Here is an 18,271-nt window from a genome sequence, read left to right as displayed (position 1 = left end):
CTTTGATTTTGTTTTCCGCCCGATCAAAGAAACCCACGATATTTTATTGTTCATTTTTACCATGCAATTACATTAGGGATTTTCTCTTGAATATTTTATCAAGAAAAAAATCAAATAATTTCCAGTTCGGTGAAGAAATTTCAGACCCAGTCACCGGGGGTATACAGAGTCTCCGCATGCAGCGAAAAATTAGTCCGAGAAAGCGCCACCGACCGGCGGCAGCACAAAGCACGTACCTTGAACTGCATCAGGGAGGTGACGGAGGGCAACGGCAGGGTCAGGTTGGGCCGCGGCTGCTTGAAGTTGGAGTCGCTGATGCTGCGGGACATGCCCTGGCGCAGCATCACCGAGGCGAGCGGCCCGGCGGTGGCGCCGGGCGGCCTGGCCGCACCCTCGGCCGCCCGGTGATGGTGGTGGTGGTGCTGCGCGTGATGGAGGTGGTGGTGCGGGTGCAGGTGGGCGGCCATGACGCTCTCCTCGCTGGCGGACATGCGTCCGATCACATGCTGCCTGCTCAGCGGCAGCCCCACGAGGGGCAACTGGGAGCAACTGCCTCGGCAACTGGACGGGCACGGCGGCGACCGCTATAAGGGGACCAATGCAAAATGCAACCGGGGTGAATACACGTACACACGCGGCGGCCGATCTTTCTTACATTATAATTTTCATTTGGTAAAAGCTTATTTTATATTAGTCGAAAGGCTGGTTGTGGTGGCGGTGGTGCGTCTTTTCAAAATATTATTTTTCTCTTGATATGCGCGTAATAACAAAATGTGTGTTATCGCCGAGCTATCAAAATTTAGGAAATTCCTCGTTAATCACTAATTTTAGACCTGTCTAAATTGTTTACATAATTCACCGGGGTCCGGATTCACGCGACGCGCAGATATGGCGTCTGGTAGAGTTCGGCGGGAAAGTTTCAAACGTAAAATGAAATTTATCATGAAAATAGCTTCCGCACAATGAATATTTTCGTCGTTATTTCATTCGTAACAGCTGATTAGCCCGGAAATTGGCGAATCGACCGTTAGATGGCACATAATGCTAACGAAAATGTAACAAAATACGCGGGAATGAAATTATTAGGTCGCCACGCCTCTTTTTCGACGCTTCTGATTGGCCGCTGGACTGTCTCCTGATTGGCCGCCATTATTTCGACGCCATATTGACTTCTGACCGGCGCAATCCGGCCCTGGTGACTTAATTCAACTCTCTTAGAAGGTTAATAGCGTAATTTTATTCTTAATGTCGCAATAGGGATATTTTTTTCCAACAAATGTAATTTTTTTACCGATTATTATGCCCCGAAAACCCGTCTAAAATTTCGACGATTTCTATTATCTATTCAGTGACGTATTTCCCTCACGCGCAAAAAAATAAACAAGAAATCAAAGGATGTTATCGCAACGTATCCATATACCAGAACAAAACCGAGCAATTTCCGTCTATATTTAACCAGAAGGTGGAAGATATCGCTTTCAATGTTCGTTCAACTGGCAATTCAAATATTTATGCAGGTCTTGTCACAACGGCAAGCTAATTAAGTGCGCCCTTGCAGATAAATCAGTCGTTTCGCTTAAATATAACGTGTGCGTGCTAAGGTTGTCAGACTTTGCGATATGACTAGTGAATAATTATAATTTCCGTTCTACAAACTTACTTAATATTTCCCAATTTGACGCTAATTAACAGCCGACTTGAATAAATTTATAATGTTTTCTTAAATAATGCTTCACTGCAAAAATAAATTTGTGGCTGTTGTCCTTTGTGATTTATAAATTTTTTTCATTCTGCGACGAGAGAAATCAAAGGAGAATAAATTCGAGAAATTGAGCCAACTCTGAAATTTAATTATTTGTACTTTGTCCTGATCTGCTCGATTTTAGATATAAAATATATCTTCTCATTCATATTAAACAAAAATAAATATAATTTCGCGTCTGGCAACCCTATTATATTATGTATATTTAAGCAACGCAAACTGCCTGACTGCTAAAAATAACGCTCTGACTGTGCGGCAGGCAAAACATAAAATTATATTATTATCTAATTCGTCGGTCCGCAGTTCTTATCACGCCTTTTACGTGTGTGTGGCGTGTGCACATGACAAACTTTGTTGTTTTCGCTAGCACATCATATCACACGCGCGGCGACACACACTATACTCACGCCTATAACAGAAACAAACACCGTGATGAGAGGGCAGGAAGTCGCCCGCCACGCCGGAAATCAACTCAATTAACGTTTGCCGCATTTCGCCAATCACTCGCATCCGGAATTCGTTTACTATATAAAGCTAGGAGAATAATATGCTAATTGGAGATTAAATTTCATTTAATTAATAAGTCCCAGTCAGATGGAATTAATAATATAAAAATGGTTTTCCTTTTTTTGTTCATTGTAAATTCCGTCAAATTAAATAGCAGTGAAAGTGTGCGAAATAAAATGTGGTTAATGGGGAATTTCTGGCCTGTTTGTGCGAATGAGTCGATTTCACCGCTGTTTACGACCTTAACGCCTGAAAATGTCTAATTATTGCGGTCGAATGATCAATGGTACAATTACTTGGAATTTTATTGAAGAAATTGATACTGCACAATCATAAAAATTCCTTTTTGTTCTATATATAGATTAATCGAAGGTTGAATGAACCCCAAAATTTATCCAGGTTAAATTGGATGCAACATTAACATGGTTTTCAACCTCTCCCTACTTGAAATATTTTTTTAACAAAATTGTATGGACTGTGGTAAATCAAAATCTGCCATGAAAATTTTAATTTTAACGGTAGTTGGGTTCTGTTTTTATATTTGCAAATTGTGGGAGTTAAATCAACTAGATCGACGGCTTATTTTGCCAAAATTCAAATCTATTTAAATTGTTTCCCAAAACCAGCCAACATAAATTTCCGTTATTATTTTTTTGCATAGTTGCTGATTCAAATTTTGTTACAAAAATCTCCTTGGTGAATCAAAACTCGTTTTATTTTTAAATTCAGGGTTGCAAAACACCCGCATTTTAAAAAAAATGCAGTGCAGTGTAAAATGCGTTTTTTTTTATTTTTACCAGTTTCTTGCAGGCAATGTTTTTGCCTTATTTTTCAATAATTTACTAATTATTAGCAAATAACCTCGACTTGAAAAATTGTCAGAGGCATATTTTTGGAGAAATTGAGGCAGCAAAATGGCAATTAAAAGAAAATATCTACACAGTGGAGGAAATTTTGAGCACTCCGACCAAAATTTTAGATTTTCACTGAAGAAAAATGGAATAAATTCATATCTTGCAATTTTTGCGCAAGAAATTGGTAAAAATTGAGTGGTAAAAAAAACCGGGTGGTAAGCAAATTTAAATTTCTTTGATCTTGAGAGTACGTTTTTTTATTCAATATTGCCAAGTTTGCGTAAGACCACGAATTATGCTGCGAGCCTGGTGTGCATCAAACTTTGCGCGGCTTCTTCTCACGCCTCAAGGGCAAGTTTAAGGGTGGAACGAGTGCTCGCCTGACTAGGGTCAATTGCAAAAAGTTGAGCTCGGCACGAATCCGCGCGCACCCAGCTATCCAGCAGCCTCGCTCCATTCAGTGGCAGCGCGGCGTGCGTGAGTCACGGATTCCTTTTTTCTCTCTCTCTCTCGGAGTGGCGCAAAACTATCCATGCCGCGCGCAAAAGCAACAAACACACCGCCGAGAGTGCATGACTCATCCCAATAGCCACCGAAATCGACCATGAAACGCGCTTTTTTCATTGGAAAGTTTTTCACCACAATTTCGGCGCGCAATTAGGCGAGACGCTGAGTGGAATGCCAATGAGAGCGCTCCAAGAAACCTTTCAATTTCAAACAACTGCGTCTAGACGAGAGCTTTCTCCTCAATCAATGTTTCCTTTTCGAAATGCGTCTAGAAAATACACGATATTTCAGAGCTGCCAGTTTTTGTTGTGTAAGTTGATCGGATTTATTTTTCGAGATTTCGAAATTAAATGGGGGTGTATGTTTTGCTTTTTTTTCTTGAAATTCACTTTAAAGGAAAAATTTCTTTTATCATAGAAATATTAATTTGAATCGTGGAAGCTAGCCGGAATTTTTCAATCATATATAGATAAGATAAAAGTTTCGACAAACGTCAACAAAACTGTGGAAGGCGTTTTTAACATTTTAAACTCGTTCACAAAGCAAAGAAGTTTTGACCAGTTTCAAAATTTTTGCTTGTTCTTCACAGTTGCATTAAATTTCAGATGGTTTTCAATTGATGAATCCTGAAACTCCGAGGAAACGAAATTGGAAAAAATATGCTCCTGGTCTAGATTAAAAATTCGTATTTTCATTTAACTGACTAAAACTTTCTCATAAAAAAACCTTTTGTGAAGTTAATTCAGAGAAAATTATTAGATCCCCCTAAAATAAATTTTAATATAGTAATTTGCAAAGCAAAAGAATTAAAAACAGATTTTACGATCAAAAATAGATGATTTGGACATGAGTTGCTTGAAATTCCGTGATTCACGCTCATTTGAAGTCCATTATTTCGTAACACGTGCAAGGAAACTTTTTCAAATAATAAAACACGCAGCTCTATTACATTTCCCAAGTAGATTATCATCATTAAATTCTATTTCAACTTCGATGACCGCTTTTCCTGAATTTTGAAGAAGTGGTGTTCTAGGAACTTGAGACCAACAAGAAATCAACAGATTCATTTGGTGTTCTATTCCTTATTAAGCATTATTTCTAGTTCCAACCGCTTGCTAACTAAGTGAAGAAAACACGAGTTGACAGCCTCAGCAGTCTTAATTCCGAAGTGAGGCAAGAGCGAGACGCGTTAAGTCACATTTGATATTCAACTCTCATTGAGGAATCCAACTCCAACACGCGTCTTCTTCACCTTCAGGTGTTTGAAACAACGCGCTAGTGCCCTCGCAGCCTTGCGCAGGGAAACTGAACCGCGTCTGCTGCGGCCTTAACTCAAATACAAATAGAATGAGCGTTACGTATTTACGATTTACAATTAATTGGTCGCCGCCAAAGGAATATAAATATAAATAAGAGGTGAAGGAGAGAAAAACAAACAAATGCGGTTTTGAGTGAGCTTATCGCCTTACTTTGACAAGTTGACGCAAAAGGTTGAAAAATATTGAAAGGACGCGTTCGATTATTAATTAGTGAAATAATTTTTTTGAAACAGGGAAACTGTTGCATGTTTTTTTTCAATTCAGTGAAGGCCTTGTCACGAACAATATGAGATCAAATGTCCGTGTAGGTCTTGCAAATTTGCTGAGCAAACCGTTTTATTTCCACTCGAGCAATACTTCATTGTCTACTTTATAAACACGAGTGTTTGTTTACAGTGAAGTCTTACGTCAAAGCAGCCTATCGTTGCGTTCGGAAAGAAATAAAATAATGGAAAATAATGCGATACTGCACTCACAGAAAGTGACTTGAAAGAAATTCGATAAAGATTATTGTTATGTCTACCATCCAACAATTGCATAAGAACATTTTTATAGCTAATAATAGATGGCGCCACCGGTTACTTAACTGATTTTTGGTTTTCAGTGAATTATACGACGGGGCCATCTATTGGCGTCTCTGAAGGCAAAATGGTGAGTTGACTGGAAGTTAACTTATAAACCTACTGTCAAAAAATGTTCTAGTTGGTGATAATTATAATTTTGATAGCATAATTGGACTACACGACGCTGTAAAAATTCCAAGATGGCCTCCAAGCGCAAATCTTAGGAGGAAACTTCTTCGCTGTATGCATTGAAATGAATTCAGGCATCAAGGACCTTCTTAATTTGAGTCGCTGTTTGAGCTGTGAAAAAGTAATGCCGAGTTTCATTCATTCCTCTCGGAGCAGTTTAAAAGCGCACTTACTTGCCCACCCATACATTCCATACAGGATCAAATCCTTTAGAAAACTGATGATTGTGAGAGGCTGCTGGCAAAGCTTGCACGGCACAAAAGCCTGGTTAGTTTGCCAGGCAGCGCTGAAAAGCAATCTGCCGTCTTTGTGCGGGAAAATCAGCGCTTTCATTCCAGGAGGAAAGAAAAATCCTTGGTATATACTTTTCATCCTTCCTGTCGCAATTGATTTGGGGCCGCGGCTAAGCCGCGCAGAAACAATCAGGGGTTTGCACGGGGATAACATTCGTGTGTTGTGCAACTGTTCCTTTGTGAAGCTTTTCCGTATTGTTCGGATTCTCGTTCCATTAACAGCCGGTCAGGTCATCCTTCGCAACAGTGCTTGAATGGATGTATTGGGTTGGGTAATGCCTTTTGTACAAAACTCGGAAGGAATATTATGTACAATGTTTTATGAAGTCTGTGGTTCAGCAGCAAAATTTCGATCCGTGTCTTTCAGAGGATATGGTATGGAAACTAGCACTTCTGCATCGGCTTTATTATGTTATATCTGGGAACACTTTTATTGGCAACCAGAGAAGGAGCCCCTTTAAAGAGGAATGATGCTGCAAAAGCCTGGAAAAAGCTTGTTGCCTTAGGATTCAGTTAAAGCCTAAATTGACCTAAAAGAAGCATTGTAATTTTTTGAGAAAATTGGCTGGAAAGTTACCGTGCTTTTCAAACGGTAATGGCTGTCTCCTTACTTGAAATCCGATTTAATTTCAAAAGCAAGAGTTTCCCCAATAAGTGGCATACACAATTGGACAGATCTCGACGAGAGGAATCGAAATATGCCAAGAAAATTATGTTCAAACACTGTACATTTTGGAGAAAATTGGCAAAATTTGAATTTTTACTGTAGGAAGGTCCTTTTTGTTATTGCAAATTGTTTAACAAATTGTTTACGGCATCCAACAATTCAAATAATTTTCAATTGTTGCCCTCTATCATTCCACTTTAAATTAGTGGTCATTCCAGGACAGTATTTTGCATTGTTGACCATTCATTTTTTTGTCTACATATAGAATTGTAAAAAATGTAACCGGAATTCGGTTTGTCAATAATAAACAGTAAATTTTAATTAAATCTATGACTCAATTAAGCTTTCAAATTTGTTTTATTTCGAGTCAAAATCGAATGCATGGATATCTGCAATGTTTAAACGGCTCCTCTTAAACACAATTGGCAATCAGGCGAATTATTTGTGCATAGTTGGCTCAACAAGGACAGAGTGGCGCAGATCGAACCGAGTGGCACATTTTTACTGGCGAGGGTTGGCACTTCTCTCTCTCTCTCTCTCTCTCGCGAGCATGACCTCCGCGGAATCTGTGTCTCACGTGTTAAATGCACATCAGCATCCGCAGCACTGGAGAGCATAATGCTCCCCAGCACCAGCAGCAGCAGCAGCAGTAGCAGCGGCGGCGGCAAACGGGACGGGATGATCAATAATTTCACATGCTACACATATTACAGTGAACGCCGTCGTCCGCGTTCGCGCTCTCCCTGCATGGAAAGTTCATCAAGGCAAACTGGCAACACGAGTGCACTGAGTAATCGTGTTCGCTCGCTCGCCCGCTTTGTTCTCCGCCACTACTGCGCGATCACGTAACAAGGACCAATTAAATCGCACGCACTCCATTCACGGCAGAATTTTTGTGCCCATCGAATATATATGTGCACGGGATGCAGATAGAGTGAAGGCGGGGCCCTTTTACCCTCCAGATTGAAGTGCCGCGTGAAACAGAATTGACGCGTCCTTCGAGCTTTCTTAAGCGAAATAATGATGCGATGGTTGCGGCAAAATCAATATTATCTCTGTTGCCAGCCGTGCTTTCTAAACAGTGCAATCGAAAATTCCAAATTCACCAGCAAGGAGTAAACATTTTGAGCGGAATATATTTTTCAAGCAGGAAAAAATCAGGGTTGCATTTTTACCAATCAATTTTTACCAATTTCTTGCGCAAGAATTGCAAGAAATTAATTTATTCCATTTTTCTTCTGTGAAAATCTAAAATTTCGGTCGGAGTGCTCAACATTTCCTCCACTGCGCAGATATTTTCTTTTAAATTGCCATTTTGCTGCCTCAATTTCTCCAAAAATTTCTCTCTGACAATTTTTCAAGTTGAGGTAATTAGAAAATTATTGAAAAATAAGGTGAAAACATTTTGTCTGCAAGAAACTGGTAAAAAAACCACTGCACTGCTCTTTTTTCTAAAAAAATGTTATTTTGCAACCCTGAAAAAATTCAGATACCCCATCTAGATATTTATTTTCCAATTAAAATTTAATTCAAGCAGACCATATGCCAAAAATATTTTATCATTGAGGTCTCAGTTAATTAACGTGTGCTCGTGGAACAAAAATTCCATTATGAGCGCATTACACTACTTATTGGGTCAAATTAGCATGAGGAATCCATTTTCTTTCGCAACTCGCCTTTACAGCTCAAGGTCGATCAGAGTCACCAGGAGCAGAGTGATTATGCACTCTTGTCAGAAGGATACACACACACAACATGGAGCATAATTAATGAAAAACCAAACCGACAAGCATCAAACGCCGGCAATGATGAAACCTCTGCTACTCGGCTGCTCATTTGGAAAACTGGTCACGCATTGAAAAGGAATATCATATTGTGTGACGCAGGTGGCAGTCCACCTGGGTATTATTTTATGTAATTATATTTGCACGAGGAAAAAGTGGCCAGCGTTATATATGGTCGCTGGTAATTTCCCCGGAAATACAACTAGTTATACATCATGAAGATGTGTAAAGGTTCGATAATTAATTAGTTGGGGAAGAATTGAGAGAGCTATGAGTTCTTGAAAGGTATGTTTTATAAAATTAAATACGTGAATGTTGAATTTAAGGGAATTTACGGGTTCAGGGTTGCAAAAAACCCGTATTTTTAATAAAAATGCATTGCAGCGGTGAAATGCGTTTTTTCAATTATTAACAGTTTTTTGCAGGCAATGTTTTCACCTTATTTATTAGCTTATAACTTCGACTTGGAAAATTGTCAGAGATAAATTTATGGAGAAATTGAGGCAGCAAAATGGCAATTTAAAAGAAAATATCTGCACAGTGGAGGAAATTTTGAGCACTCCGACCGAAATTTTAGATTTTCACAGAAGAAAAATGAAATAAATTCATTTCTTGCAATTCTTGCGCGAGAAATTGATAAAATTGAGTGGTAAAACCAGTGGTGAAAAAAACCAAATGCAACGCTGAATAAATTTCCAGATGGAATAAGATTTTTTACTTTATAAACATATTTGCAGAATTGTTAATGTTTGAACAAATTTTTAAATGCCCAAACAATCTAGGAAAAAATTTCTCATTTCATCTAAAGAGTTGCTTTCCTATTGATCATAATTTTGCCTCTTCTCGAGACAGTTTGAGGCTGACTTAATTTTTTCTGAGAACTGTCTAAGCGCTCTAAGTGCAAGTGTAATTTTCTTGCAAAGTCTCTGTTGCAATAACAACAACAGCTTTCTCTAAATTAAAGTATTGACAAGTGACACAACCACGAAAGAACTCGTTCGGCGGTGAATTATTACAAAAATCTCTCACCTTGATTTGGCCCATCCACGGCCTGAGCCCGAGGAAGCGCATCGCGTGGTGGAAAAAGAGCAGCAACAGGGTTTTGGACATTTCCCTGAAGCTGAAAGGCCGTTTTTCGGCCTCCATTTTCGGCGGCTGAGAGGCGAAAAAAGGAGCGAAAAGGGTCATCGAGCGGGCATCGTGGTCGGCGGCGGCGGCGGCGGCGTTGTGGTCGTGCACGCTCGACGGGTGACACTGTTCTGCCCTTGCGACGCGCTGACTCAATGGAAGAAAGAGCGCGCTGCTTTTTTTCGCCGGTTCCACGCAACGACGCAAAAACAAAGAGCTGCTCAACGCGACGGACGGACGGACGGATTAAGTGCACAACACGCGGTGCATGCAGATGAACGAGAGGAGCAAACAGACGAGAAAAGAGTAGAAGTGGCAGAGCGGGCGCGAGCTCGGCAGAAGCGGGTCAAACGGCCACCCCGGCGCACACTTGCTTTCAATGACACACCGCCTGCAGTTTCATTCATCCAAGCCGCGACCGACAGCCCTCACTTCCCTGGTGAGACAGCTTACCATTTTTTGAAAGTAAATTCTGCTTTTCATCGCGGCTTTTGTACAATTTCTTGGCTTGAAATTAATGGGTAGTCCCTGAATTTTGACCTTTGGCTGGCAAAATTGCAAATAGTCTCGGCATTATATTTAAAAAAAAACTGTCATTGCTGACTGCCTGGTTTTGAAGCTCTAATTTGATAATTAGTAAAACAAATAACTCACTTAACTTCCAGATTTTCATTTCACATTTTTTACAGGGAATTTTATCAGCTTTTAAAAAATGTACAGTTTTTTGCTCTACAGTAAACCATTAAATCTTACAAAGCTCAGGACAAACACTTATGAAAAGATTTTTCTCAGAATTTCTAAAATTATCCATCAAACTATTTGTCTTCGGAACATTTTTTTTAATTTGAGCAAAAACTAACAGGCTTGCATTTGCTTTCCACCCTGTTTTTTTCACCACTGGTTTTTACCAATTTCTTGCGCAAGAATTGCAAGAAATAAATTTATTCCATTTTTCTTCTGTGAAAATCTAAAATTTGCGTTCAGAGTGCTCAAAATTTCCTGCACTGTGCAGATATTTTCTTTTAAATTGCCTTTTTGCTGCCTCAATTTCTCCGAAAATATTTCTCTGACAATACTTCAAGTCTAGGTTATTTGCTAATAATTAGAAAATTATTGTAAAATAAGGTGAAAACATCAAGAAACTGAAAAAAAGGATTTTACCACTGCACTGAATTTCTTTTTAAAAAACTTAGGGTTTTTTGCAACCCTGAAAGCTGTAATTTTGAATTGAATTCCGGGGAAAAATATTGACAGTAGAATTTTATCTCCTTTTTATGATAAGAAAGTTCTCAACGATTTATTTCCCACATAAAGAGCTTTGCCACGTCATGACAGATTGAAAATGATGAGTTACTCCATACATTTTCATTTTTTTTTCGCTCTGCAGTGAATCTCTCTATGTCTCTATCCTCAAGAGGAACATTTTAGTAGCTCGTACAGGTTATTTATTGAACTTTTTAATCTCTTGACGAGTTGACGGGGTTTCCAGGGTGTTCTAATTCAATTTCGTTCGCACGTGCAACCCGAGCTGCTTGTTTTTGGTGGCACAACGGTGGAAAATCGATCTTGCTTGGTGGTTTCTGCACGTTCCTCGCGTCCGAGTTGATGCAAGATTTCGTCACCTACACTTCTCTTCCGCCGCTTTTATTGTTTTTGCCGAGAGTAGCAGTAGCATTCTCTTTTTTTTATGTGTGTGTGTACACTCCTGGACTCGTTTCTTTGCATACCCCTCTCCCTCGTTACGAAACCGAAATTCTCTAAAGACGGCGAGATTTTTCATTCATATTGTCGTACATTGTTTTTTATTTTAATAATATATTCTGTGTATAGAATTTCTTCCTTGAAAATTTATTTTTTATTTATCTGCTCAAACTCTAGAAGATCCTTCGAGCGTCACAAAACTCTGAGCTTCATAAAATAGCGCTTGCGAATCCATTACAATTCAATAACTTTCTTGTTCAGTTCGTCGTTTTCCCCAGAGAAGCCGGAAAACATTAACTTCGCCTAAAGGGACACAGCTGCGGAGCAATTTTCGGCATAAAAACTCAGCTATGAAAACAATCATCGTTTTTTGAGGCTTGTAAACTTGAAAAGGAGAGAAAGACAGCGAGCAGCGCCGTTCTCATTAATTTTTACAGCCGCTACGGACGGCGGGGTAGCGGAACGTTAACAAATTGACATGGGCCTCAACAGACTGTTTGCCGATACAGCTCCAGCGAACTTTATAACCTTAATTGAGCCATTAAAGAAAATTAAAAGCGGGCTGAAAGGGAATAGTCAGTCAGCTGTAACCAACTGCTTGTGAGCTTGACGAGGAAAATTAATTAATTCTTCGAATGGTTAAAAATATTTAAACGAAACTTGAATTCACCTAATGAAGAGAAAATGTTCTGAGGGTTGCATTTGCTTAACACCCGGCTTTTAACACTAATTTCTTACCAATTTCTTGCGCAAGAAATAAATTTATTTCATTTTTCTTCTGTAAAAATCTAAAATTTCATTCGGAGTGCTCAAAATTTCCTCCGCTGTGCAGATCTTTTCTTTTAAATTGCCATTTTGCGGCCTCAATTTCTCCAAAAATTTTTCTCTGACAATTTTTCAAGCCAAGGTTATATGCTAATAATTTGTAAATTATTGCAAAATGCAAGAAACTGGTAAAAATTGCATTTTACCACTGCACTGCCTTTTTTTAAAAAAACAAACGCGGGTTTTTTGCAACCCTGCTATAAATAAAAAATTTCCACGAGAGTTACGCATACGCAAATTTACAGAAAAATCTGAAAAAAATCGATCGAGCGAACCAAAACAAAGCGCGCGACGTAAAAGACAGCAAACCCTGAGACAAAACACGATCAATTCCCCCAGCAGCACAGCCTTTCGAGGAAATCAGGGCGAAATTTGGGCTCACCTGGCCAGCAGCGCAGGGGTGTCACTTGTCAGCGGCGGCAACCCTTCGAGCCCATGTTGTGCCCCACGAGCAGCGTCGAGGATCGCGTGCGCTGCTGCTGGGTTCAGCCACTGCACTGGTGGCTCGGCTGCCCGTATTGATCACCCCGGCCCTCCCCGACAGCGCGCATGCACCCACCACCCTGCTGTCGCCCCGCGCGCCACTCTCACCCCAACCACACAAGCGTGCATCAAACGGCGACGACGCTTTGCCTCAAATTCGCACGCGGCGATTAATTTGCTTCCGCCAAATCGATTTTTTTTCGCCACCAAGGTTTAAAATGGAGCCCAGCTAAAATTCTAGAATAAAAATTCCTTTGCTTTTCACGTCATTGAAAAATTCACTGCCCCGAAGAATTTGGCAAAATCTGAAATTTTAATTAATTAATTGGCCGGATTTAGAGTAATTGTTTTTAAATTAATAAAAATTCAATTTAATTTGAGGTCTGTAAGCATCCACTTTAATTGTGTCTCTCTCCGGGGGGTGGTCGGTGGATTTTTAGGGGTTAGCCGAGTTCATTTTGGAGCCGGGAAAAATCGAACCACTTCCTCAAGCACCATCCCACTCAAATCCCATTCCAATTAAGCCGCTTTAAATGCCATCGAGTGGATCAACAAGCGAGAATTCGTCGACCTGTGACGTCTCGCCAGGCAGACTCTCGAGACGACAACTCGAGGGTGGTGCGTGCGTCATGGAAAGCGCCTAATTTGGAGCTTCTGCTCCGACAGACAGACAAAGAAACGGGTCGTGTTTATTCTAGCTGTCAATGAAAATACAAAAAACGCATTTTAATATATTTTCAATTCGATGATAAAACAAAAAATCCAAATTTCCAACCCTTGAGACGATCTCCGGGTTCAAAATGTTCGGCAGTTTCCGATTCGGAAAGAGCCAGATGTTCTGGATGTAAATAAAGCGCGCTGGCTGCTTCGTGTCCGTCTCGCGCCTATTTCGAGCGTGAAAATCGCGGTTTCATCACCGTATCCGATCGCACGGTTTATTGCTCCTCGGACAAATAAATGATGCGAAAGCACGTTAGCAGCAGGATCGGATTTCCCGCCGCCCAGATTGCGCACGTGGACAGCCACTTCTGGTTGGCCTTTGTCGCAACATGGGGTGCACGTTTTTTTTACGATCGAGAGTGTTTTCAAATAATATTTCACTTCTGACAATAATTATTCATAAATTTCTTCGGCTTGGAAGTGTTTTAAAAAATCCGATGGCTGTAGAAAACAATTTGAAACAGCGTAAACAGAATTCTCTAATTTAATTAATACGACTTTTGGATTCTTTCCAACATTTACACAGGCCGGGATTTAATTTGGATTAATAGTTTTTAAATTGGTACCTCTCGTCTACAATTTGAATCGTATGCCAAAATACAAATAAAATTAACCGGTTTTATCACGCTCGGGGTTTTCTCGAATAAACTAGCGAGAAAGTCCGGTTTTCCGTAAATAATAATAGCAAGGCAAGCGCAAGAGAATTTTCGTCTCAGACTTAATTGTAATTTAAAAAATTCAAGTGGTGTGAAACATTGAAACAAAATTGACTGAGTGACAATAATAATTAAAATCTGATCATTTGTACAAAGCCTCTTAATTGTTTTAAATTTTAAATGTTAAAATGGTTTAAAAAATAATCTTTCAGATTTTCCAAGCATAACATTTTTGGATTGGTTTCTATTTTTGCCAGAAATATATTGCGGCAATTGACCAGTTGCATAAACCCTTAGTTATTGAAGTCGCCAACAGATGGCGCAATCAGACTTTCTTAAAAAATTTGTTTTAAGCGGTTTTAATGCATTTCCGCTGTGATTTCAGACTCAATCTAGCTATTTTGCTTTTTTTTAATTAATTCGATTTTTTTTGACGTGCTGAAAACCAAAATCGGTTCAGCCATTCGCCGTAGAAACGTTGGAAAATATTTTTTTATTTCAAAAAATAGTTTTTCACGATTCTACGGCGATTGGCTGAACCGATTTTGGTTTTCAGCACGTCAAAAAATAGCAAATTAATTGAAGAATGCAGAGTAGCTAGATTGAGTCTGAAATCGCAGCGGAAGTGCCTTAAAATCGAAAGTCTACGGTGGCGCCATCTGTTGACGGCTTCGAACACTAAGGGTTTATGCAACTGGTGAATTGTTTTAAATTTTAAATGTTAAAATGGTTTAAAAAATAGTCTTTCAGATTTTCCATGCATAACATTTTTGGGTTCGTTTCTCTATTTTTGTCAAAAATATATTGCGGCAATTTCTGTTAAATTTTTTTTAAATTAAACTACCCCAAAATTTTAAACGCCTGTTTTACTACAGCAAAGCTTATTCTATATGTATGTTAAACTGATTGGAAAGCATTATTAAATATTCACAGTGGCACGTCGTCAGGCTGCAAAGCAAGTGCGTTGCTCACACACTTAATACCATTATCGGCACTAGCCTTGAATAGCGATGCTCTCTTATTACGGCTGCTGCGCTTCTTATGCAACTCCTTATCGAACGCACAGCACACACACAACACAACACAACCTTTCAATTGCTATATAGACATCATGTTCATTTATTTATAAGCGCATAGAAGAATTGACCGGCCAAGTTTTGCGCCAATTTCGCACCTGGCCCGCTGGTCGGACGCTGGTTGGACGGGCGTTTAAATACTGTAGTCTGTTTACATTGCTTCCAGGGGCAGACGGAGTGTAATGATCACAGTGATGAAAGAGTGTTTGGAACACCAAGTGACAAAATGCAGTGTGCTGATGAGAAATGCGCAAATCTAATCGCGCGGCACAGACAGAAAAGGGAGCGAGCGAGCGCAACGTCTGCAGCTGATGCAGCATTTTTTTGTTTTGGTTAGTTATTGGAAGAGGTAAGAGTTAAGTTGCAAATTATAGAGAGAGTTAAAAACGGAAAAACATTTCAGATCACTTCAAGGGGACACAGCAGTCACGGAAAATAAAAAGTGCGCGTTTGAGTAGAAATAGAAGAGAGTAAATACTCACCATCGAGTCGGACAGCAAAGGCTCAGACTTGCCTAAAGCTGACTGTCGCATTTTGATGAGGTTCGACATCTCACGACCTGGAAAAAAAATCAGCTGGTGAGTTGAATGAATTAAAGAAATAGTTTCTTGGGATTTGACTCATTATTGTAAGAATAATCGCACTGTAAATCTGTGGTATTATGCCAGGAAACGCAGCTATTATTGCTGGGTGTGAGCGTAAACCTCAGCACTCAGATAAAACACGGCCGCAAACCTCACGGAATATGTAATTGTGCTAGCGGAAACTCTGATAAGTTCATAAAATAAATAATTTTCAAGTCGTGTGAATAATAATTAAATTCAAATCGACACGTTTCAACAAAAGAATAAATTCTTTTCATTATTTTTTTAATTAATTGGCCTGGAAATGAAAAATGTTGACATTTAAAACATAATTACAAAAAATGAGGAAAATAAGTAAAATTATGTCACGTCTAAATGTAAAAATTAATCAGTCTTGGCTTTTTGTTAACAACTGTTCCGTTTCAACCAACATAAAAAAAAAGGAAAATTCAATCACTAGTTTAGAAAAAACAGTTCACGATTCTCCTTTGACAAATAGATCTGTGAACTAAATATAAGAAATAAATAATGCAGCTGGCCTATTTGTCAGAGATGTTCTGGCATGGCCAAGTAGGACGCAAAACGATGCGCCTTTGATATTGGCATTATTGCAATAAAAGAAAGAAAGAAGTGAGCTTCCTTGGCAACAGCCACTAGCAAAGGACTGGAAACGAAGCCTCATTATATTCTTTGAATCTGGTACGGATAAAGTCGGTGTTTTCTAGGGAGAATCATTGGCTGACTAACATGAGAAGAGAGAAAAGCACTATAGAGTCATTGAAAACTCCGTAATGGCTCAGCATTGCATTTTCTTAGCATCCAGGGTTTCCACTGCAGTTGGTCATATATTCTTTCGCAAGAAATTAGTTTGTTAAATATAACTTTGCTCTCTAAAACATCTCGGTATAAATTTGGTGTGCCAGCGGGGTCCAGATTCGTGCGACGCGCAGACATGGCATCCGTTGGAAAAACCGTCACGTGAAAATGCGCGAAAAGAAGCAATTTTTTGTCAATATTGTGACATAATTTGCATTACTCTTAACTAATTGTGTCTTTTGGATCGTAAAAACAAACTCTTGACACTCGTACGGCTTTTTGTTTCCAACATTCAGACGCCATCTTGGATCTGCGCAGTGCGAACCAATTTTATCGCACATCTGGACCCCACTGGAATTAAGGAGAATTTCAACGAAGGAATATATTTGAAATTGGGAAATTCGTGGATCCTAAAATGGAACCTTGCTCATTTTGCCTCTTCAGAATTAGTAATATTTGCTGTAAAATCCTAAAATATAGCCTCTTTATATAAAAATTTAAATAGGAGTTTAATTCTTGTTTAGTGTCGCTTGAATTTCTGACAATATTGGCTCCGAAGTTTTCATGCAGATCAAGTGGTGAGCACCGTCTCCCTAATAAAATTATTGGGACTGTTGGATAGATTGCTTTCAACGTAGAAATGATTTAAAAAAATTAGATGCATTGCCAAAATATTGTAAAACTGTTTTTCAGTTTCCTCTTTTAATTGTTTTCTCAAAATATTTCAATTTTTTGAGGAGCCATAAGCAATTAACTGGTACTTCGCGTAAAAAATCCAATTATTTAATAAAAAAAAAATTAAAACTGAGGATAGTTTATTATGCCCCTGAACTTCTGCCAATTAAAAATAAAAAAGCAAATTTTAAACTATAGTTTTGGATAATTGTGGGGATCGTCTGTGTCTGTAATCCAGCTTCAATAACTTACAAAAAGGAAAAAACTGAATACCACCTCGTCAACCAGTTGGAAAAGAGAGCGCAACAAAAGTAGGAGGGAAGGCGGGACAAAAAGCGTGGTTACCTAACCGTCCGCGTTTTCCTCGCCGGAGCAAATCTGCAGGCAGGCAGACAATACCCTGCTGCAGGCAAGCACACACACACACACACGTACCATGACAAAGTACGCGAAGCCGACGACTCGGGCTGCTGACACAATGGGCCGGACAAAAAATAATTGCGTCAGCGGCTGCTGCGTGAACCTTCTCTCGCATTGTGCGACTCTAATTGAAGCGAGCGGCCCCGCCAATCAATTTCCCGCACGGGAAATCGCTGTTGCTGCGCTCACTCAGTTCAGCTCGGTGCCGGAGAAAACACTGCCGATGGATGGATTATTTTCGCTCGCGTGCATACACATTATTTTCGCCATGCTCAATTAGCACGCGGCTGTAAAAGGCAACAAAACAAGTTGATTACGCGCGGCCACTGGCTCTCTGTATTTGCCGATCGACTTGTTTTTCATTTGCATAATGTTTAATGGACGAGAGTGTGCTTTGGATGAAATTGGTGTCTGTAAATATTAGCGCTCGTTTTAATTCAGGTGCGGTCAGTGATGTTTGCATTTGCACAGACACGCAGACGCAAAACGGGTGGACGCTTCAAACGTGTTAATTTCAAGATTATATACATATTTAGTCACGTTTAACATTTTTCCAATCATTAGAGCGTCTCGTGCAAAGTGATGGCGTCATCTTAATTACACACCTTAAAATCCAACATTGCATTTATATTTAGATAGTGAATGATAAGCATTTTTGTTCAAACACAACGAAAACCAACTTTGTTAATTAATTTTTAAAAAAAAAAATCAGAGCAAGTTTGGTAAGTTTGGCTGTTCAAAC

The 18,271-nt window shown here is 39.4% G+C and overlaps 2 protein-coding genes across 8 annotated transcripts in view; both read right to left on the bottom strand.

The window, feature by feature from the left end:
- Positions 1 to 18,271, bottom strand: part of zfh2 (Zn finger homeodomain 2) — a 230,132-nt gene that overhangs the window by 55,198 nt on the left and 156,663 nt on the right. The gene's annotated exons all lie outside the window — the stretch shown is intronic.
- The window catches only part of dop (microtubule-associated serine/threonine (MAST) protein kinase dop), a 39,610-nt gene that overhangs the window by 11,874 nt on the left and 9,465 nt on the right, over positions 1 to 18,271 (bottom strand). For 4 of the 7 annotated variants that reach the window (XM_065482269.1, XM_065482267.1, XM_065482272.1 and 1 more), the window contains exons 2-3: positions 15,517 to 15,593; positions 237 to 584 (exon numbers count right to left, since the gene is read on the bottom strand). In XM_065482269.1, the coding sequence (XP_065338341.1) occupies positions 237 to 584; positions 15,517 to 15,593 (425 nt within the window). Of the gene's footprint in view, positions 1 to 236; positions 585 to 9,474; positions 9,627 to 15,516; positions 15,594 to 18,271 lie in introns of those variants that run through there. The other 3 variants (XM_065482273.1, XM_065482274.1, XM_065482270.1) reach the window with 2 other exon arrangements.

The sequence above is a fragment of the Cloeon dipterum genome, chromosome 3 (assembly GCF_949628265.1).
Source record: "Cloeon dipterum chromosome 3, ieCloDipt1.1, whole genome shotgun sequence".
NCBI lineage: Eukaryota > Metazoa > Arthropoda > Insecta > Ephemeroptera > Baetidae > Cloeon > Cloeon dipterum.
This window is presented reverse-complemented; position numbering and strand designations above follow the sequence as displayed.